Source organism: Bubalus bubalis, chromosome 9 (assembly GCF_019923935.1).
Source record: "Bubalus bubalis isolate 160015118507 breed Murrah chromosome 9, NDDB_SH_1, whole genome shotgun sequence".
NCBI classification, from domain to species: domain Eukaryota; kingdom Metazoa; phylum Chordata; class Mammalia; order Artiodactyla; family Bovidae; genus Bubalus; species Bubalus bubalis.
Window position 1 is genome coordinate 37,436,528 of NC_059165.1, and position 24,317 is coordinate 37,460,844.

The 24,317-nt window shown below is 36.6% G+C and overlaps 1 protein-coding gene across 1 annotated transcript; it reads right to left on the bottom strand.

The window, feature by feature from the left end:
• Nucleotides 1-225: 225 nt before the first annotated feature.
• Nucleotides 226-17,885, bottom strand: GABRA6 (gamma-aminobutyric acid type A receptor subunit alpha6). Its single transcript, XM_025292286.3, has 9 exons — nt 17,422-17,885; nt 17,106-17,224; nt 16,460-16,527; nt 14,299-14,519; nt 14,131-14,213; nt 13,683-13,826; nt 13,122-13,274; nt 11,610-11,869; nt 226-1,333 (listed from the first exon to the last, which is right to left on the bottom strand). Exons 1-9 carry the CDS (start codon nt 17,457-17,459, stop codon nt 1,058-1,060), a joined length of 1,362 nt encoding a protein of 453 aa, XP_025148071.2. The 5' UTR covers nt 17,460-17,885; the 3' UTR covers nt 226-1,057.
• Between the last annotated feature and the right edge of the window lie 6,432 nt (nt 17,886-24,317).

Consider the following 24,317-nt stretch of genomic DNA (forward strand, 5'->3'; position numbering starts at 1 on the left):
TTCAATTATACTATACAATGTTATCAACTATAGTCACCATTCAGACCCTATTTATCTTATAACAGAAAGCGTGTTGAATGAGCAGAAAGGAGATGAAGGCTTGACTACTGGAATACAAATTTTTTTTTTAGAACTGGATGACCAAGTCTGCTACTCATATTTTCTACCTCTCAGAATCCCGAGGGACACTAACACTGGGGAGGTAACCACTTCACATCCCCATACTTGAGGGAACTCTTCTGAGCTTTATTAAACAGATCCAGAGAACCATGTTTATTATTGTTTCGTTTAGTGATACACTTAGAAAGATAAAGAATATGAGATATAAGAACAGTCATAATATACAAGCCTTCTACCACTTCATGGAATTATGATGAACATATTATTTTAAAAGAAGAACTTAATGAGATAAAACAACCCTATACTGCAGTCCAACTGAAGCTATATACAATGCATATATAGTTTATGATCTATGTATAATTCATATGTATAAAAACAACATACTTTATTGACGTAAAATAGCACAGCAAGGTTTGAAACAAATGGCTAAGCTCAATGCAGGCTTTACAGTGCCCTGAAAGCCATTTTACTAGCATAAAGGCCTCCAACATGCTGGTATTAACCTCCTGATAAATATTTAGACTGTTTATATTTTGTTCTCTTCAGAACTAAGCCAAAAATAAATATATTTTAAGGCAACCATTAGAAGTGTCAGCATTTCTTATTTTATCTGCTTTGTGACAAATGTTATTCACAGTGACAATTAAAATATTGAACAATGAAGGACAAAGATTGACAAATTCATCCTGAATCCATTGTATCCTTTTATAAAATTTTCTCTAATGTACAGAAAAGTCATATTCTTTAGCAACCTCCACTTTCCAATTGTGAAAAGTAACATTATTGCTTTTCTGCCCATACAGGCTTACTCAAAGTTATATGTTAGAGATTTCAATTTTGATTTCATGTTCAGAAAAGCATCTATACAAGTCTCATTGCTATTTTTAAAAATTCAGAAAACAAGAACTTACTGAAAACAGGTTATTATGGCTGCAAGCTATTCCACACTGTTGCTCACTTCCATTGTATCTTTGGATAGATAAACTATCCAATATACAAGGTTGAATCCTGCAAATGCAACTGGGAAGAGAATCCGAGAATATTGGTCTATTTTACTGGTACCTCCAAAGGTTAGAGAGATGGGTGGGGGGGTTACAGGTGTTGACTGTAAGATGGGAGCTCTTGTGAGGACTTTGCTGGCCTCAGGGGATGGAACTATTGGCAATGTCAGAGATGTGATTCTTTTCTTCAGATGGTACTTGGAATCAGGATGCTGTAGAGGAAAAATATACATATATATTCTGCTTAGGTAAAGGAACAGACATTATTCATTCATTTTATCATCATTGACAGATGTTTGCTGACACTTTATTATATAAGTTGAGCTTCCTTGTGGCTCAGATGGTAAAGAGTCTGCCTGCAATGTGGGAGACTGGGGTTTAATCCCTGGGTCAGGAAGATACCCTGGAGAAGGAAATGGCAACCCACTCCAGTACTCTTGCCTGGAAAATCCCATGGATGGAGGAGCCTGAAAGGCTACAGTCCATGGTGTCACAAAGAGTCAGACACAACTGAGCAACTTCACTTTCTTTCTCTTTCTTTCTATCATATAAGTTAAAGTACCAGCAAATTATTTTTTCTTTTTTTTGAAGTAGACCATTTTTAAAGTCTTTATTGAATTTGTTATACTATCGCTTCTGTTTTATGTTTAGATTTTTTGGCCATGAGGCATGTGGGATCTTAGCTTCCTGATTAGGGTTGAACCTGCACCCCCTGTGCCTGCAATGAATTGGCAGGCAAAGTCCCAACCACTGGATCACCAGGGCAGTGTCATCAAATTCTTAATAATATTTGATAGTGCTACTTTTCCAAGAAAGTGGTAAAACAAATTCTAAAAACATTGATTTACTAACAGCCACTGATAGCTCAGTTGGTAAAGAACCTGCCTGTAATTCAGCAGACCTTGGTTGGATTCCTGGGTCAGGAAGATCCCATGAAGAAGGGATAGGCTACCCACTCCAGTATTCTTGCCTGGAGAATTCCATGGACTATATAGTCCATGGGGTCTCAAAGAATTACACATGACTGAGCGAATTTCATTTAATATCCTATAATTTAATACATCAGCAATTGATGCCAAGCATGATCCATGTCCCAGGAACTGTGTTGAGTATTGTACTATTAGGAAGAGATAAGCCAGGTTATAAGGGTTTATGTACCCACCATCCCAGTTATGCATCAACCTGTATGGCAATGTGTATAGGCAATGAGAGGGAATATCACGATGACAGGGAATTTCATTTTGGAGTATGTGGGTAATTAGTTAATACCATAAAATAACAGCTCAGTTAAATGATAGCATTCTTCTAGACAGGTTCCCAGCCTACAGCCTAATCTTTATACATTCATGTATCTGAACCAACTGAGGTATGAACAATAGCAAACAAATTTTAAAATGCTCATGTACCTCAAAAGCCAGGCACAACGTAGAAATACCCATACTATTCTTCCCTTGAAATGTGACTGCCTCTTGGTCCAGAGTTCTGTATTGTGAGCTTTCTGCTTCCTGTTCAGAACTTCTCTACTGTCTCCTTCCATCTTAAGTTACCAAAAATGATACATTTACTAACCTCAGAATTATTATATGTTCTTTTCTATCATTAGCTTTTCTGTTCCACTAAAATCAGAGGACAACCAATTCTAGTCTTGAAAGGGATATTCAGTGCATTAAGTAACAGATGAGAGGCTGAGATCTAGATGTGGGAACTGCTTCACCCACGCTTTCACAGCCAGTAATAAACCAGCCTGGTTAATCTCAGTGCTTGCTATATCCCAGCATCTTCTCTTCCTTACTCTATAGTATCAAGCCTGCTTCAGAGACTCTAATTCTGTTTGCTTTAGACACCTTTCAACATGGTGGAGACTAGGGGGGCTTCTTCTGATTCTTACTTTTTCTTGTCTACAGCCTGTAATAATCACTCTCCTTGTGGCTGGGTTGTCCTTGCTGAGTCCCTGCCTTCACACGCATGCTGTACATTATCCCTGCTCTTGTAAAACTGCCTTGTTTCCTCTCTGGCAGCAAAATCACCACTTTGCTACCTGGCAGGGTGTGTTATGCACATGGACAGACTCCCATGGCTTTAGAGAGCAGCCCCATGGCAACAGCATGAGGCGGCCGCCTCCCCGGTGCTGGTGGAACCGCAGGACCGGAATGGCCCACTGATGCGGTGACACTTGGATTCCGGGAAAACAACAACCCCAAGAACCTCTTCTCCCTTTACTCCTGAATTTTGCTTTTGATTCGTCGGGGATGTTCCTGAACATCTAAATAGTAATAGTCATCATAGAGAATTCAAGCCCACTGTGCTTTGGGGGGCCATAGTAAATGCTGTTTCTTTACCAAAAGCAAGAATAAATCACTGTAAAGTCTGATTTGACTTGACCATGGTGAATTTCAAGCAAAGAATATCTTTACCTGTTATCTGTTGACCAGATATTGGGCTAGGCCCTGTGGAAGAAATAAATAAATCAAAGGTGTTGGAGGTAGAAGAGAGTTTCAAATAGAAGATTGCCCAGTCTACTGATCTTGAATAGGAAATAAGTGACATTTTCTATTAAAAATATGTGACAACCTTCTTTGATTCTTTGCTTTATAAACCATTGTCACTCTCTTTTCATAAATTCTATTCATTCCTCAAAGTCAATTTTAAGCTTCACTTTCTTATTGGAGCCTCCTTTCATTTCTCGTGCCCTTATTGATCATTCTTTCTTTTCAGTGCCTACATCTGTAATATACAATTTTCAATCTAGATATTGATATATGGGTATAATATCTGGCATTGTACACAGCTGTCTTGTGTGTTAGTCTGTTTCACAAATAAATTGTTTTTGTTTGTTTGTTTGTTTGTTTTTTTAGTGAGCTTCTTCAGAAGGCCCATGTTGGATCCTGTTCATCATCAAAACAAATAAATTGTTAAACAACTGAAAAAACTGTGACAACTGAGGACAGTTGTGCCTAGGGTCACCAATAGTGTGTGGATACGACCAGCGTAGTGGTATCCCAGTCTCAATATGTGCTGCCTGTCTTAGAAGATAAATATAACATTGCCGGCCAAAGCTTTCTATCATGTTTCCCAAATTCTAATTTGAATTTTCAACTATTATATATGTTATCAAAATGTTCTTCACCTGAAAGAGAAAAATGTGTCACTGTTTAATCCTTTAAAAAGAGTTCTCCTCCTTCCAGATACACAGAACATGAAAATATTTTACTCTAATAAATTTTCTAAGTATCTTAATGGAGAGTAAAGAGGGCAAGGCTTTAGAGCAGATCTTTCTAAACCTGTCTTGATTTTTAATAGCATGCATTGTCTGTCTGTCACTGTTTCTTTCTTTTTAAGGGAGAAAGAGGGCAGATGTGAACAAGTTCATTGAGATGGAAAAGTGTAAATTATAATCCAGCATAAAAATATAATGTATTGTTTTATCTCCCTCTCTCTTTTGGAGACGTGGAGAGAAGTTATTTGTCAATCTCTTGGCATGTCACAGTGTCACAAATGACTTAATGAGAATTGCCAAATAGCCCTTGTTCAGAGTTAAGCAAGATTGTTCAAGACCTAATGCATGAAAAATTTATGCATAATAGCATTAGCTTGGAATTAAACATCTCCTATAATAGGATCCTTCTTTTCTTCATATGCTTCCCTAGGCAGTCTCTACAGAGGGTTGCTTAGGAGTTAGAGGGCAACAGAGTCAGAAAGCCCTAGTCTGCAGTTCCACATTTACTACTTATCTGCTGTATGACTTACACATGGCAAAGGAGTCATAAATTCTCCCTAAGCTTAAAGTTTCCATCTTTAAAGCTAGAGACAATAATTATTTCATCTGTAAGGGTTTTTTTCCCTTTCTTTAAGAACTTGAGAAAGAAAATGTCTCTTCGTTATATGCTTCCTGCCTACTAAGCTGTTACAGTTCTTCTTGCTATCATATTTTCCCTGTAAACATTACTTCTGTTGTGCTTTATCCCCCTTCCTGACTTGAAATCTCCTTAATGTAGAAATCTCTCTTAATGGTAGAGGACATATTATTTTCATGTGTAAGTACTCCAAACTGCCTAGCCAGTGCATAGAACACAGTGAATGCTTCATAAGCATATGCTAAATCAATAAATGAATGAAAATCGAAACATTTTCTGAGACTTACAAGAGTTTTCAGGCAAAGAGAAGGGAACAAAATATTTCTTGATTATTTTATATTTTAGCGTATTGTTTATATTACATTATATTATAAGTACCATGCTTCCCAGGTGGCACTAGTGGTAAAGAACTTGCCTGCCAATGTAGGAGACATAAGAGACATGGGTTTGATCCCTGCATCAGGAAGATCCCCTGGAGGAGGGCATAGCAACTCACTCCAATATTCTTGCCTAGAGAATCCCCATAGACAGAGGATCCTGGTGGGCTACAGTCCAAAGGGTCACAAAGAGTTGGACACAACTGAAGCAACTTAGCACACAGGCATGCACATAGGTACCATATCTAAACACTTACCATTTACAAGCACTACCTGGCGCTCTGCCTGCATTATTCTGCTTATTCCTAGAAAGAATCTCTAATGTAATAATATTTTGTTTTAGAGATGAGCTAATGAAGGTATAAGCAGGAAGCTCACACAAGTGATAAGTGGTAGCACCTGAATTCAGTCCCTCTTAGATGCCTAAGAGCAGAGGTCCCCAAGCTCTGGGCCACACAGAGCTTGGGGACCCCTGTCAGATGAGAGGCAGCAGTAGATTAGAAATAAAGTGCACATTGAATGTAATGTGCTTGAATCTTCCCCAAACCACCCCCAACCCCAGTTCATGGAAAAATTATCTTCCATGAAATCGATTCCTTGTGCCAAAAATGTTGGAGACCACTGCTAAGAGCACAATCTTAATAAATACTGTTTTTCCTTCCCATCAGCTTTAAGGTTTAGGGCAAAGTTGTTTCTCAGCCACGAAGTTACTGACATATTGATACTTCTTAGTTGTGGGGACTGTCCTGTACATCATGGGGTGTTGAGTATCATCCTTCTCCTCTATCCATAAGATACCTGTAGCACCCACATCGTCAGAGTTTTGACAATCAAAAATGCCCTTGTATCATGACATACGTCCTCTGAGGACACCCACCATTGAGCATCACTGGTTTAGAATTACACTGTCTCATTGTACAGCGATGGCTGGGGGATTTCTGTGCTAAGTCACTTCAGTCATGTCCAACTCTTTGTGACCCTATGAACTGTAGCCTGCCAGGCTTCTCTGTCCATGAGGATCTCCAGGCAAGAACACTGGGGTGAGTTGTCGTGCCCTCCTCCAGGGGATCTTCTTGATTCAGGGATTGAACCCATATCTCTTATGTCTCCTGCATTGGCTGGCAGGTTTTTTACCACTAGTGCCACCTGCGAAGTTTCTAGCAGGCAACAAGTACAAGGTTCTCAAGGAAATGCCAGAGAGCTGAATAACCCACAAGCTGGATAATCAGTTCCTGGATAATTAGAGATCGGCAGTATAGAGACTGGACATCTAAAATTTAGAAGAATCACATTGAGTTTCTGAAATGAAAAGAAAGCCAATTTTGCAAGCCATTCAAGCTACAGGTTTGCATCAGATTCTGCCTGCCCTATTGTAAGCTCAGCAGCTTCAGTTGATGGTAAAATAGGCTTTTGTCAGAGTCCAGATGAGGGCTCAGCTTGGGGCTGTCACTGTTTTGAGTGGAACACCTGTGGTTTTGAATTTTTCCAGGGCTCCCCTGCTGCTCAGTGCCATCCTGCTTTGGGTATTTTTAGAGCATTGCTTTGTTTTAGGTAACGCCATATTGCAAAGGTACTTGGAGTCAAACTGGACATTGTGACAGTCAGTTATTTGGTATAGGGATAAGGCATTTGGGAAGTACTAAGAGCAATTTTGATACAATATTCAGTGAACCTAATATATTAAAGAGGAGGGAGCAATGGGTTACCTCCTAGGGGAGATATTCCAACAAGGGCTGCATTACTCTAGGGCAAACAAAGCATCTGCTTTTAACTGGGGCACCAAAAACAAGAGAACATATTTTTTAAAACATTTAGTATTTGACCATTTTTAAAATGATAGTATTAAAAATTATGGAGAAAACGTACTCTGTCAAATGTCCTTACATTTATAACTGGTAGAACTGGGAGAAGAGACAATTCCAGAATATCTACAGAGAAGCAGCTGATTGGTAGAAATCTGGTAGGTCAGTGGTGCTAGAGACATGTCTGAAAACCACACTGAAATGTTTGGAGGTTCCTGAAAGGAATACTAGATGGGGATTTGATGGAAGGTATAGGGAAAGAGCTAATTGCCTACACTTCTCATCTGACCCACCCCACACGCTCTATAAGTCATATGATGGTGCTACCATGGGGAAGGGGCATCATGGTCTTTCTGGTGCTCAGAGTCTCTGATGGTCTTAATTCAATTGCTAATTCTTTGGAATAACGATAGTACTCAAAAAAATCTCAGCAATATTAGGAACAGGGGAGGTAAATCTATGCTTCACATTTCTCTACACAGGTGAAGGGCAACATGGTTATGGCCCAGCAGATGTTTCAACCTTGAAAAGAGTACAGAAAGGACAACGTGTCTTACTTGCCTCTCTGTGCCCAAGTTGTGAATAACTGACTTAGTGTCTCTATATCAGGGCCAGGCTCATCTTTCTGTTCTCAACATAGGCACCACTTCCTCCAGAATCACCCGCTCCAGACTGAGCAAATACTCTCACATGGCCCTTCTTCAGCCTCCTATATGTCTGTAACCACAAGCTTTATCACAGCGCATTGGCAGGGCTCCTTGATTTCCCTCTCTTCCTGCTTGATGGGCAGTTCCAGGACAGAAGAGGCTCTATCGATGTGAAGTTGCTTACTAATGAACTCTCAATGTTCTACAAAGGGTCTGCATATCAAGGCACTTAACAAATGCTTATGGTATGAATAGAACACATAGGTACTCAATAAATTGGTGTCAGGTGACAAGAAAAATAAACCATGTAATCAGTATAAACACAGTTATTCTCTCAACTAATTAAATTTTGGTCAACTTTATAGATAATTTGTGAAAAATATCACACCTTCCATGAAAAAGAGAAATCACATTGGATGTGTTGAGTAGTGGGGCAGAGGATTCATTCTTAAGAACTTGGTGTTGAGGACTTAGATGTTTAAAATAAAAAGAATACTAGGAAAACATTCCAAAAGAGATCAGAGCCTAAACTCAGTCTTATCTACAAAATAAGTACACCCTAGACAAATAATAATTTCTGAAACATAAATACAGGCGTACTTCCTAATGCCTAAATAGCACACCATATAAAAACAATATGGAAAGATACCATATAAGCGGGAAAGAGGCACTGGACAATTTCTTCTCAAAATCTAAAAATATAAAGTCCACTTCCAAATGCCTTAAAAACAGAAAGATTATTAATCTGTAGAACACTTCTGAAGATTCAGATTTAGTCTCTTCAGGTATGAGTACTAGATTTTAAATGTCTGAATTTCTTTATCATTATTATAAATTTCAAGGTCAAATTCAAAGTGATAAAGTTTTCACATTCATTCTAACCAGTTTCCTGTGAAAAACAATGTGCGCTTTAAAACATACAATTTAGAATCACATGAAATATTTAAGCACTTAATCTCATTTCAGCTTTGCCATATTGGTTTGCTATTTCAATGCCCAGCTTACCCAAATAATGTTATTTTGATTACAACTGAATAGGCATTTTTAAATGTCATGGTATTTGAAAAGAAAAAATGACCTTGTAATCAAAATATACCATTGTGCTGTATAAATTCCAAATATGTAATTTATGTTTGTTCCTCTATATTATAAAAGGCAATTGCCAAGTTTTGACATACATAAATAAAATGTGCATGTTCTATGCAATCATCTGTATTTATTTCTTGATGCTTACAAGGTTTATATTGTTAGGTTTGGTTACTTTTGGTTTTTATTTTTATACTTTGACTTAGCCTTTCAGAAACAAAAGTCTCCTTTTCATTGCCTTGAAATATTATAAGTGGAACCTGGTTTAGAAATACAATTTTTCATAGGAAAAAAGAGTCAACTTGTAAGGAAAAAAGTACTTTGAGATGATTTGAATCCAATTTGTTTATACAAGTTCCAAAGGACAGCCTAATTATATGTTACTATATTAGAACTATTAGAAGATAGTCTATATGAAGACCTGAGATCTTAAATTCCATCTTATTAATAAATTATACCTTTAAAATAATAGACTTAGGGAATGATAACTCTGTGCTTTCTCCAAGGATTTGAGATCATATCCTTCTCAGTAATCCATATTTTAAAAATGTTGAAGTAAGGAAGTTGGTCTTTCCTTTTGTCTCGATATCAGATCAATGACAATATTCAAAATCAATTTTCTTGCCCTTTTTCTCATGAATTTCTCCTCTTATTTTTACTGTACTTGTCAAATAAGACACTGTTGAATGGTATTTTGATAAATATTAGTTCTTCCTTTCTAGATATACGTTAGTATATGACCTTTGGGCAATATAATAGTTATGTGTCTATATAAGTACAGACAGGTTGTAACATAATCACATGTTTTTACAAACAAAATAATTCTCAAAATACTTAGAATTTATCTTTTGTGAAAAATATAATTTTCAACTCATTTGAACTGGGTCTTCAGACTAACATATTTTTGTTATAAATTTCTGTTTTTGTGACCTTTGAAAATACATGTGTGGATGTGTGCATGCTCAGTCATGTCCAGTTCTTTGTGACTTCATGGACTGTAGTCTGCCAGGCTCCTCTGTCCATAAGATTTCCCAAGGAAGAATACTTGAGTGGGGTGCCACTTGCTTCTCCAGGGGATTTCCCCAGCCCAGGGATCAAACCCACATCTCGGGCTTCTCCTGCAATGGCAGGTGGTTTCTTTACCACTAGCACCACCCAAACAACATTAAATGAAAGAAAGAATTTTGGAAATCACCTTACCTACATTCAGAAAAGGTCTTTTTTACCCAGTGGTATGTACTCTTTCATAGTTCAGTCCCTGAGCAAGTGCTGGGGAGGTTAGGGCGTCAGCCTCTGTCTAGCTGTGAATATTAGGATTTCTGGAATCAATTCGTAGGTTTTCTAAGTGATTAATGTTTCCCTTCTCTGAGCCTCTGTTTTTTATTTTCAAATGTAATTTGACTGGATTACTCGATGGCAGACTTCTTTTTTAGTGAGGTCTAATTTAAGGAAAAACTTTTTAAATGATGAATTGCCACTTATCATGGACTGGTCTTATCCTTTGGAGAACATGCAAATTCTCAAACAAGTTTCTTAGTTTATCAAAGAGAAAAGTTTCAATAAAAATGATCTTTTAAACTTTACATAACTGTATTAGATTTGCCAAATATCAAAATGAATCCGCCACAGGTTTACATGTGTTCCCCATCCTGAATCTAATACAGTTATGTAAAGTTTAAAAATAAAATAAAATTAAAAAAATTAAAAAAAAAAATGATCTTTTAAAGCCAATAAATAGCTCAGTATTTGGAAAATAAAATATATATAGTGTTATAATTTTTATTGTAAAATTTAAGCACGGATTAACTAGTTTTGTGATTTGTAAATATTTGTGAGAATTGATCAATTATAAACAAATTTCCAATTCAAACTGTCTGCATTACTTGATTTTGCTCAAGAGCTACAGTTTGGAGTTTGTATTGAAGTAAAAATGTATACTTGTCAATCAATTCTACAATCCTTTTTTAAGAAGTACATGCAACTTAATTGTGAGAATTTATTCATATACATAATTGAAATTTGAGGGCACATTTATGACCCTTGAATTATTAATGCTATCATTTATTTTTTATTAAAAAATGCTTTGGGGACCAGCATTTAGTCACCACAAATCTAAACTTAATTTTATAGGTATTTTTCACTGATTAAGTCTTTGCAAAAATTAATATACATAAAATATGCATATTTTATACATATAACATGAATGTGAACATGAGAATGTTTTCATGTGAATCAAAAACTTGGCTTATGACTCAGCATTCACAGAATCTAATATACACATCTTGCCCTTCTGGATTAAAGCAATAAGCAGATTTCTAACAAAAATTGTTCATAGAGTCCCTGTTTGTTTCCTTCAGACTCTGGTACCACATTAAGAATGTTTTTTTATCTTTCTTTTTAACTTTATTCTCCCTGGTCGGTATATGGGAACCCGTTCAAAGGAAGCATCTAAAGGCTGAGAATTTTCTCGTCTCCTCTGAGAACTTGGAATCTGCCAGTACTACTGAGGATGATGAAAGAGGAATACCAAAAGTTTAGAGCAAAGATCAATGAAGGATTGTTGCTTGGCTTTTTCCTGTGAGGTTGGAGAAGTTGACCTTGGAACCAAAGTTACATAACTTTATTACTAATGTTATTTTTGGACTATCTACTTGTTTGCAATAACTATTCAGGCTGCCTTTTCCTATACAGCGTGGGTAACATTAGAAAAGTAAACAATTACCAAAACAATCTCAGCTTCCAGGGGTTCAGTCGCTTTTGCTATTGTCACTGGGGGTGAGGCTGCAATCTGCGCCTTCCTTTTGGCCTTGTGTGTCTGAAGATTGGTAAAGTAGTTGACAGCAGCAAACTCAATAAGAGCAGAGAAGACGAAAGCAAAGCAAACAGCTATGAACCAATCCATGGCGGTTGCATAAGACACTTTTGGCAAGGAGTGCCGGGCACTGATGCTTAAAGTGGTCATGGTTAAAACAGTGGTGATTCCTAAAACGAAACAGAATGAGAAATGCAGTATTAGCATTTGCAATCGAATAACAGGCTCAAATGGGAACTTGTTGGAGAAGATTTCAGTTACAAATGTAATTTTTGTTATTTTATTATTTTTAATTGTTCACAGTTATTACCATAGGCATTCATATTTTTGTATCCTTCAATACCTCACATACATTGTAGTTGCTCAAAAAGTTATTTTTTGAAGTGAGTTAGTTTAACAATAATAATATAATCGTAAATTATTAGTACATGAGTAATACAATCTTGAACTTGTGAGCATATTTAATGCTGATATAAAATTTCATCGTATTAATAAGTATTTATATAGATGATAAATATAAAATTAGATTTCACAATATTTTAATTTCTAGATTGGTTTTTTAAAATAAAATATTTAATCATGAGCAAATAATTTCATCACTCATCTTGCAGAAGTTTTCTGTCTTGGAGGATTTATATAATCCAAAGATGGTTAGCATCATTATATATGTATTCTTTTATAACTTGCAGAAAGAGCTCTGTTTTAGTATGGTAAATTAAAAAGTCAAAATTCATCTGAGATTTCAATTAAACTCAGGTCTTCCCTATGAACTACTAAACTTATAATCATGAAAGCTGAGAAAAAAATTGGGTTTTGTTACAGAAGATATTTTCTGTTACAGCTCTTTTTCTTATTTCATTTTGTTCCGTCACACTGTTAGTGATTCTATATAACATAAATGTAACTAAATATTTAGTCTGAACAACAGGAAATTGGTGATATTTAACTGCAATTCATGGGGTCACAAAGAGTCAGACATGGCTTGAGTGACTGAACTGAACTGAAGACCTAAAAAATGGCAAAATTTTTTATGATCCTACCTAAATAAAAGGGAGATATATTTTGTGTATTCATGGGTTCAATATCTTAACTTTTGATTTCATTGAATTACATGTCATTTTAAATTTCCTACTTTTTCTAGTTATGAAAAAGCAAATTGAGATAAGAAATTCTCCAAAATAGGGCACGTGAAAGTCATAGGAAACCGGCCAGAATTCTTGCTGAGACAAATCTTTTGTTGATTCACCACACAAATTGTGATAAGATGAAGGTTACTTCATATGAAACATGTGTCTGAATGAGATAGGAGTTTATTTCCTTTGTGGATTGAAAAAGTTCACTGGTGTGAATATTCCCCTTAAAATACACAAGCAATGTGAGCTGGAGGATGATGGAAAGTAGAGCCCAAAGAGTGAAACATACCAAAGACAGTTCTGGCTGGAACAGACTCCTTATTAATCCAGAAAGACACCTGGGAAAGAATGACTGTCATAATGCAAGGAGTATAGATTTGTATCATGAAGTAGCCCATCTTCCTTTGCAAGTGGAAATAAACTGTCATTATTACGTATTCACCTGTTGGAAGACAGGTATGTCAGTATTATTGCTGTTGACAATAAGCAAAAAGAGTGCAGTTAGAAATAAACCTTACAGCTCCTTAAATTAATATGTGTAGGAAGAAAATAGCAAAGACATTTTTCAATGTACGACAAAGTTAGTAGATCAGCAGATGATAAATGCATCAGCTCATTGTTTTCTGTGGAGTTCTTTGTGTCACATACATACAAAACTACTCACTCCAAGGCTATACAAATCTTTATATATGCACATGGTTGCAAAATCCATCTTAAAGCTACTCATCACTTTAAAACTGCAAGTTTAGCTGAGAATGGCTAATGCAGAGGAAAAACAAACAAGATATTTTGAAAATGTGCACTGGAGTCACCTTGTAGGATTCCATTCACATGTTGGTTAAATTCTTACCTGTGTTAGATTTAATTGTCTCACTAGAGACTGTTTGTCCAATCAGATCATACTGAAGAAGGCTTGAGGATTCTTCTGGGACTTCCACTGAGTAAAGTGGTCCTTTTTTCCATGTATATATGATTTCACTTTTGGGGTAAGCATCTGAATTTTTTAAACAAATTGCAGTAAATCTGGCTAGTTGTGTTTTTTTTTTTTCTTTCAAAGCAAATCTTGTCCATTACAAAAAGAAAATACAAGCATAAATTAAAAAAATTTTTTTTCTTTAATCCTGGTGACCAAAACCTCTATGTATAAGATTGACAGACATGATTAAGTAAGTTAATACCAGGAATTATACAGAGAATATCAGAGTAGTATTTCTCTTTTGCTTTCCAGCCTGTCTAAAATCAAATAATTATGTATTTTGAATACATTATTTAACTCTCAGAAGCATTTTGTCACTTACAACTGCCAAATTTGAGCGGACAAGCATGCCCATCCATAGGAAAGTTAACCAGTTTCATAGGACAGTCAGCGTTGATAGTAAGCCTAAGGAACATTGAAATAAACGGTTCTGAGTTAGTATGATGGACAAATCCTTTGAGCAGAGGACAAAGAACTGGGGAAGCCTCACCTCATGGTGTATAGAATGGTTCCATTCTGCATTATTCTGAAGAGTTTATTAGGAGTTGTCATGTTGTGAGCAATTGATTTTTTGCCATTCCTGAAAAAAGTGTCAGGTGTCCAGATTTTACTGACCATCAGGTTATTCAAACTCAAAATCTCAGTTGGCCCCCCAAACTTCAACCTCTCATCTGTCCAAGTCTGGCGGAAAAAAACGTCCATCGTGTATTCCTAAGAGAAAGTAAGATATTCACGCATGCTGGGTAGATGGTTCATTAAGAATAAGTTTATTCACTAGCTTACATACTCAATACTAAAATTTAAGAAATAAAGCAACTTTTTATGACAATAGCCTATCAGGAGAACTATAACCAGTGAATTATTATTTTTCACACTGTAAGATTGTAATGTTATTATAGACGATCATGTTGATATTGTATAAACCTCCCTCTCCACCTTCACCTTCAACATTCTTCCTTTTTTCTATCAGTAATCCATGTCTCTATCTACTGACCTCCTGATTTCCCCTTGTTTAATTTAGAATAAAAATATAAGATTTAATCTAGGTTTTGGGTTGGCCTTCCTACCATCAGTTAGTATAATCATTCCTCTTAGCAACTTCTTTACCTTCAAAAATATATCTGAGCAGCACAGTGCCACGTAGTACAGTTCCAAGGATAGAGAAACTGTACTTGATAAGCATACTTTGTCTGTACATCATAATTGTTTTATATAGTTCTCAGAGAACATAAAAGCAAATATTACCATGATTACTCAAACAGAGCCTCATTTAAGTATGCATAATCAAAATTATGTTTTAATTTGTGGCTTTTATGAAATAACATTAAGAACTTAAGTATTATGCTGAAGGCCTTTGCTAAAGTCAATGATAAATAGCAACTTATAATTATGTCAAAATATTGCCAAGAATTGCTTTGTATCCTTTATATATTTCTTTATGAGACCTATTACTGCAAGTGGTGATTATATTTTAAAAATATAATTTGACATACAGTATATCCATATAATGGTGATCCAGGCTATAACAAGCCTCTCTTGTATAAATACACTTAAAAAAGAGACACATGCATAAAAAAAAGTTCTAAGTGTCCCCAGATTGCAATGCTATAGTAGAATACAGTTGTGATTATTTATTCTTGGTGTGAATCATACTCAAATGAAAAAAATTGATAGTTAAATTGTTGAGGATTCTGAAGAAATGCTGACTCTTCTCTCTCAACTCTTAAGACATTTATCTCCTAAAGTGCTCCTTAGTCTCTGCCCCTCTTCTTTGTTTTTTTTTTTTTTTTACTCTTTTCTCCTTTCCTTTCTCTTCCCTTTTTTACTCCTTTCCCCCTCTTTACATTTCTATTCCTTTCTTTTCTGCTTATATTCTCAGCTCAAAAAGCAGAAAATGAAAATCTCTAATAGCTGTTAATCTAGAATTACATCCCCTAGTTCATTTAATGCACCACTTTAAAGAGTTATGTTTTTCTTCAGTTTTAGTATTTACATTTTATTTTTAGGGGGACACACTACCTGAGAAACATCAAAGAATATCATGATACACTTTGTTCTAAAAAACTGGTTCAGTTTTTCACTGCCACTTACTATAAATACCCCCTTACGAATCCTACAGCCATCTGTACCTGGAACAGAGTTCCCAGAACACCTACTGGTCCATTTGCAAACATAAAAGGCGGAATGCGGTCGTCTTTCCAAAGGACTCCCTTTACTGTTTTATTAACACGTACTGAGAATGGGGCACTGCCCAAACAGCCATGCTTTATGTTTAATAGATCTTCTCAATACACTCGTACATGGCTTTCCATCTTTGTTATTTTTTAACTCCTCCATAAATTTCCTAAAACTTCATAAAGATGGGGGAGAATCTTCTCTTTGTAAGGAAGAATTGGCTCTTGATATGTGAACAGAAGAGAGGATGTCATCTTAAAAGTCTCCTCAGATTCATGTTCAAGCAGAGCCTTTAGTGAAATGTGAAGGAGATTTGGCCAATAATCTGCTCTAATGGCCATTCCTTCCCAGCATGAGTGCATATATTGCTTTTAGATCTGGAGCCAAGTTTGTTAACAATGTCCATTATCATTCATTCTGGGACTTAGTCCGGTCCTCCTTTAAGCAAAATTACTCTCCTCACTCAGCTCACTCACCATCTCCACGTCTGACACGGGCCCAAAACTCGTCACATAAATGTCTGTTTTGACTTCAGTGACACCACCTGAAATTAGCCCAAAGGGACATTTATCATCAATGATGTTAAGGGGATTGAACGGAACGACTGTTTCACAAAGTCCCTTCTCTCAGCCAGAATCTATAACCCATCCTAAAGTAATTCCAGTAGCAAGGGTCCTTTAGTTTTTCAGCTCTTAAAAACTCAGATTAGTTGCATTATTTTGAATTTATTCCGGCCAAATTGCAAAGTTTAACGAATGAAGGAAAACTGGGTTAGTATTCTAACAACTACAGTAATAATGTTTAGTGTTAGCTTTAATGGAACAAATGCTTAAAAATGTGTTTTATGTGAAGAATCTCATTTACATTCACACACCCTATGAGACAAGCACTGTTCATACACCCCACCACTGTTGAGAAAGTAGAAGCTTAGAGAGTTCAAATGACTCACATGTAAGTTCAGGAATTGAGAGAGGGACAGAGACTGGATGGCCCCCTGCCCCAACCCCAGTGCCCTGCAACTTCCCACTCTGCTATCCTGAGGCCTCTGGGCCTTGGACTGGCACTAAGGGGGAAGAAGGGCACACATGTCACATATAGTCTAGGAAGGACTCTGCATCTTACCTCCAAATCCCGGTCGCAGCCGATTGTCGTAGCCTTCAAGCAAGCTGTCCAGGATCCGACTGATGTTTTTGGAATAGAAGTTTCCTTCATCTTCAAGTTTCCCTAGAGCATTTTCTACCCTGTAAGTAGACAATCAATGATCCTCCCTCCCAGCCTCAGAGAAAATAGGCTGTTCATTCCAGCCTCGTCTACCCCACCATACAGATGAGCCACGCCATCCAGGCTGCTTCTATGATTTGGTATAGAAGTCACCCAGTGGATGTATGCTTGCCCTTTCCTTAGAGCTAAAAGGAAAAGTCAGAAAACAAAGTCTTACCAGAGAACAATGTACAGACAGGGCAGAGGCGACACCATCCTGCGGTGCACTGAGGTGTCCTGCTTGCCCTCCGCCTGCTTTCTCCTCCTCCCAGCCAGTTCCCCTTTTCCAGTTAACTAGAGCGCTCTCCGGGACCACTCATAGCCCTTCTTGTTTGTGTCCAGCCAGTAATCCAGTAGATGAAGATGGAAAGGTTGCCAGCTAAACGTGGAGGGTTCCCCTTGATCTCTTCTCTCTCCGTTCTGTCCTTTCACATGAAACAAGGTGGTTTGGGGTCTTAGGGTATGTCCCAGTGGACATTTATCCTCCTCTGACTGACTCAGTTGGGGAATGAGAGTCTGGAGGGACAGTGCATGGTCAGAGAGCAGTGACAATAATCAAGTAAGGCATTAGGGGAGATTAGAAGGGAGAAATTCACTGCTAGTTTTGGCATGGACTTAGCAGGCCCTGTGAGGAAATCTGGATGGCAGTGGCATCTTGCTGATTGAGATTATGTTCCAATGGGCTCAGCATTTATTATTTCTATGGTTCACAGAAGGATTTCTACATAGCTCTCACTGCTTAAAAAGTCTAACAATATTGAAGTCTTCTTGGATGCTCTTTCTGATTTCACCAGCTTTATTGCATCAGCTACCCCTTTCCTCTCTATTTAAATATTGGTTCTCATTCTTTGAAAAAGCACCTAGAACACATCAGAACAACTCCTGACCATCTTGCTGTTGAACTAGTGTTCTGTTTTTTTTTTTTTATTTTTTGCAAGTACTTTGCTGATCCTTCTTGTGAAATGTATGGCATCTCAAGCAAAGTAATAAAGTCAAATGCTGCCTGTAAGAGACAATGTCTGGAAAGAGCTTACTAAGATTTCCATGTAGAAATGCTATAAGAATAAAGTATCCATAAACATGGTCAATGATGATGTTGCTGGCACTATTAGGCTTGTCACAGGTCAAAGTGGAATGTTTGAAACCAAGGAACAGCATTCTCCCCCTAGTCTGGGAAAGTTGGAGTAATAGAAGTCTCTTTAAGCCTTGTCGTTTTAATCTTTAAATAAAAATAATAAAGTATTGTGAATGTGTGTGTGTGTTTGTGTGTGTGTGTGTGTGTGTGTATGTATATATATATATATATTTTTTTTTATTCAGGAACATAAGAGCCAGAAACAAATGTCTTATTCACTATCCTCCTGCCAGATCCACCCACTATCTACCTAGTTCACATTCTGTATTTTCAGCACCTAAATTCTACACAAGTGATGGTAACTTGAAGCTATGTAGCACAGTCATAAGCATTATTTCTGAAGATGTGACATAAATAATTTGAGAAACATTTCAAGAAATTAGCTATAAACAAAACAACAATGACAACAGTAGAAACAGGAAAAGTCCAAAATTTCTTATGAATTTTTTTTTTTAATTACTGAATCTGTTACATGGAATTTTCTAGTTACTCATCAAAAACCTGAATTGCCTCCAGCATTCCTGGCAAGTGGTATTCAGCATCTGATTTCTCACTTTGCTTTACTTGTGTTGGGTTGAAATCTGCACCCTGGTCCTAGTTCTCACCTTTGAAGCTACACAAAATAATATTATTTCAGAGCAAAACTACATAGCAATCACATAAACAAAGATGTCCATCGTGTCCTCTCTAATTTAAGCTAAGACTCCAAAAATCATTTTTTATTGATTACAGAACCTGGTTTTTGTATTTCTTCTTATTCTTTTCACTTTATTTTAAACATAATACAACTAATCACTATAGCATTTTCAATTCCATTGATTGCACTCAATCCTAAGGATCTGATGCTATTAAGTAATTCTCTAATCATTTTTAATACAATGTATTGTTTTTATTCATCATAGGACTCTACATTTATCCCTGCAAGTTTGTATCATTTTTACCCATCATTTTGTTTACTATCCATCTCTGATTTGTATCATCCTCAAGCTTAGTGAGGTGTCTAGACTGATTTTTTTTTTTCATGTGTTAAAAAGATGATCATTGGTGAGATGTTACATTTATATACATATTCTTTTTGAATAGGCATGTTTTCCTCCTGAAAAGTATTTATTGAAAAAAGCAATAGTTATTATTATATTTGTCTCTAAAGAGAAGATTAACATATTTGATTCTATTTTCTGATGAGTTTTAATTAGTAGTTTAATGAAGGAGAAGAAATCCGTTTTCTAGTCTAAATAGGAAAAAAAAATCTTAAATCTGGAAGGATAATAAGGGTATGTAATCTTAGCCATCTCACTTTGCAGATCTCACCTTTAAATGAATGTGCTGGACCTAAGGGACTCAAATTCTGTAATTCTGTTTATCTGATTTATATGTTGGTGACTACATAAGAAAGTCACCTCTTCACACATCTCTGTCAGAATTGGCAGACAAGCTCTAATAACAACATTGTTGTTTGATTACAGTTATTATTTTCCTATGGAACTAGCCATAAAGGAGTTCAAAAACATTACTCTTTGAGCAATTATTTTGAGAAATGCATGGTCATTTATGTAGCATTCTGTCCATGCAAACCAAGTATTTAGGAATTCCCCCTATTTAGTGAATTTCTTTCTTCTGGGAAATTAGAGAACATTTGTCTCACACCCGTCTACTTCATAGCTGTTTTTCCTAAATATGTTTTTAAATCACCTTGGATGACCACTGGCTTGCTTTGCTGTTCCTCTCCACTGGAAAGCCTAGAACTACCATCCTCTCCAATAATACTGTTATTAATATGCTGCACTTTGCAAAAGGACAATGTGAAAAAATCTATCTCCTTTCTTTGTCCTAAACTTTGAACTCCTAGCACCCCAGGTTTATGTGTATGAAATTAATCAAAGACTCAGAGATGACTGGAGGAGGTTATTGCACAGAAAAAGCAAACTTGGCACCAGAGGCTAAATAGTACTTTCCCTGATAAAAAAAGAACCAATACATATATTTATGCATTTATTCATAAGTAAATAGAAAACACAATCAAAGTCTTCAAGATTAGAATGGAATTGTCTCTTGAACAACACATGATTGTATTTTCTCACTGCAAATCTCCACTGGGCTTAAAATAAAAAAGAAAGAAAGAAAGAAAGAAACAATATTAGAACTGAGTCTCAGAAACCCAGTAGCTCTTTTTTGTCAAATAACTTCAACAAAGTAACTTTATTATTTGAGCATTAATGTTCTTACATTTGAGGAACTTGAACCAAAGGATTTCAGTATTTGTATAACTACTTCCCACCTAATACTAGAGGACTTGAAACATTTTTGCTGTTTGTTTTAGAAACTGTTATGGAAAGCCAGTCAGTCAGTCAATAAATACAATTTAAGACTGTAAGTGGAAATTTTGCTTAGTCGCTCATTATGTCCAACTTTTTGTGACCCCATGGACTGTAGCCTGTCAGGCTCCTCTGTCCATGGGGATTCTCTAGGCAAGAATACTGCACTGGGTTGCCAAGCCCTCCTTCAGGGGATCTTTCCAACCCAGGAATCGAACCCAGGTCTCCCACATTGCAGGCAGACTTTATTTTAACTGTCTGAGCCACCAGGGAAACCCCAGAATACAGGAGTGGGTAGCCTATCCCTGGGCTTCCCTGGTGGCTCAGATGGTAAAGAACACACCTGCATGGCGGGGAGACCTGGCTTCCATCCCTTGGTTGGGAAGATCCCCTGGAGGAGGGCATGGCAACTCATTCCAGTATTCTGGCCTGGAGAATCCCCATGGATAGAGGAGCCTGGCGGACTACAGTCCATGTGGTCGCAAGGAGTTGGACACGACTGAGCAACTAAGCAAGCACAGCACAGTCGATCCCTTCTCCAGGGGATCTTCCCAACCCAGGAATTGAACCAGGGTCTCATGAATTGCAGGCAGATTACCAGTTGAGCTACTAGGGAAGCCCAAGTGGAAATTAGCATAGTATTAATAATAACTACCAAATATTTGACATTTGCCATGTGCCAAGAATTATGTTAAGAATTCCACATACTCCAATTTATTCACTGCTAACACAAAAATCTACGAGTTGCCTCTAAGTGAGTCCTTTTGTAGATCAGTAACTATTTAACTTGCTTAATCTCACACAACTAGTAAATGCAGAATTACAATTTAAAAGCAGCTTGTCTAAATCAAAAGCAAGAAGGGACAAACTAATGCTGGTGTGGGGGGCAGAATCCAACGACATATAAATTTCAGTTCTATTAAAAGACCAACTTCTGTCATATTTATCCAAAGATGGAATGGACTACCGTAGAAGAAAAAAAAGTTTCTTTTTTTTGTTAATGAAAGTGTTCTTATGGCCTGGAACACCATGAATGGGTTTATGAATGTTTGTTTCATGAGGAAATTACATGGTCCCTAAGAATACCTAAGAACATTTAGCAGAATCTTGAGGTTATCTGGGTACATCCTAAATAAGAACAGTTTGATAGAGACTTTGAATGAATATTTGGGTTCAAAGAATCAGGTATGGAGTTTTTCTGGAATGAAGTGAATAGGAGAATGTTTAAAGAGGATCTTGGTGGTAAAATGTACTTTGCAGGAACATTGGAAGAGAAAAATGGAGAGGTCCTACTAAGTTGTACTAAAGGAGGAAGATAAGTAGTTGATTATAAAATAATAGTTAATATCTATTGAACACATACTAGATGGCAACTATGTACATTGATATTATCTCTAATTTGGGTAACTGCCTTATAAACTAGCCATTTTTATCATCATTGCACAAAAGAGTAAAATGAGGCTCACAAAGGTATGTACATTAGGTATATACCTACCTAATGCTCCAAAGCTAGTAAGTATCTCTAATTCAAAAGTACACACTCTTATACACTGTGCTTACATATGACAGATCTGACATAATTGTCTTTTTTTTTAATTGAAATATGTTTGATTTACAATGTTATGTTGGTTTCTGGTGCATAAGAAAGTGATTCAGTTTGTCATATATAGCTTTTATTAATAATAATTAATAATAATAAAAGCTATATATGACAAACCCACAGCAAACATTATCCTCAATGGTGAAAAATTGAAAGCATTTCCTCTAAAGTCAGGAACAAGACAAGGGTGTCCACTTTCACCATTACTATTCAACATACTTTCGGAAGTTTTGGCCACAGCAATCAGAGCAAAAAAGAAAGAAAAGGAATCCAGATTGGAAAAGAAGTAAAACTCTCACTATTTGCAGATGACATGATCCTCTACATAGAAAACCCTAAAGACTCCACCAGAAAATTACTAGAACTAATCAATGACTATAGTAAAGTTGCAGGATATAATATCAACACACAGAAATCCCTTGCATTCCTACACACTAATAATGAGAAAACAGAAAGAGAAATTAAGGAAACAATTCCATTCACTATTGCAACGGAAAGAATAAAATACTTAGGAATATATCTACCTAAAGAGACTAAAGACCTGTATATAGAAAACTATAAAACACTGATGAAAGAAATCAAAGAGGACACTAATAGATGGAGAAATATACCATGTTCATGGATTGGAAGAATCAATATAGTGAAAATGAGCCTACTACCCAAAGCAATTTATAGATTCAATGCAATCCCTATCAAGCTACCAACAGTATTCTTCACAGAGCTAGAACAAATAATTTCACAATTTGTATGGAAATACAAAAAAACTCGAATAGCCAAAGCTATCTTGAGAAAAAAGAATGGAACTGGAGGAATCAACCTACCTGACTTCAGGCTCTACTACAAAGCCACAGTTATCAAGACAGTATGGTACTGGCACAAAGACAGAAATATAGATCAATGGAACAAAATAGAAAGCCCAGAGATAAATCCACGTACCTTTGGACACCTTATCTTTGACAAAGGAGGCAAGAGTATACAATGGACTAAAGACAATCTCTTTAACAAGTGGTGCTGGGAAATCTGGCCAACCACTTGTAAAAGGATGAAACTAGACCACTTTCTAACACCATACACAAAAATAAACTCAAAATGGATTAAAGATCTAAACGTAAGACCAGAAACTATAAAACTCCTAGAGGAGAACATAGGCAAAACACTCTCTGACATACATCACAGCAGGATCCTCTATGACCCACCTCCCAGAGTAAGGGAAATAAAAGCAAAAATAAACAAATGGGACCTAATTAAACTTAAAAGCTTCTGCACATCAAAGGAAACTATTGGCAAGGTGAAAAGGCAGCCTTCAGAATGGGAGAAAATAATAACAAATGAAGCAACTGACAAACAACTAATCTCAAAAATATACAAGCAACTCCTACAGCTCAACTCCAGAAAAATAAATGACCCAATCAAAAAATGGGCCAAAGAACTAAATAGACATTTCTCCAAAGAAGACATACAGATGGCTAACAAACACATGAAAAGATGCTCAACATCACTCATTATCAGAGAAATCCAAATCAAAACCACTATGAGGTACCATTTCACACCAGTCAGAATGGCTGCGATCCAAAAGTCTACAAGCAATAAATGCTGGAGAGGGTGTGGAGAAAAGGGAACCCTCTTACACTGTTGGTGGGAATGCAAACTAGTACAGCCATTATGGAGAACAGTGTGGAGATTCCTTGAAAAACTGGAAATAGAACTGCCATGTGATCCTGCAATCCCACTGCTGGGCATACACACTGAGGAATCCAGAAGGGAAAGAGACACATGTACCCCAATGTTCATCGCAGCACTGTTTATAATAGCCAGGACATGGAAGCAACCTAGATGTCCATCAGCAGATGAATGGCTGAGAAAGCTGTGGTACATATACACAATGGAGTATTACTCAACCATTAAAAAGAATACATTTGAATCAGTTCTAATGAGGTGGATGAAACTGGAGCCTATTATACAGAGTGAAGTAAGCCAGAAAGAAAAACACCCATACAGTATACTAACGCATATATATGGAATTT

Coding starts and splice junctions, on each gene's coding strand:
- GABRA6 (XM_025292286.3), bottom strand. CDS start 17,459: ATGGTGTCGCCTCTGCCCTGTCTGTACATTGTTCTCTG. Junction 16,528..17,105: donor GCTGCGACCGGGATTTGGAG/GTAAGATGCAGA, acceptor GGCTAATTTCAG/GTGGTGTCACTGAAGTCAAA. Junction 1,334..11,609: donor TGGAAGCTGAGATTGTTTTG/GTAATTGTTTAC, acceptor TTTCCTCTACAG/CATCCTGATTCCAAGTACCA.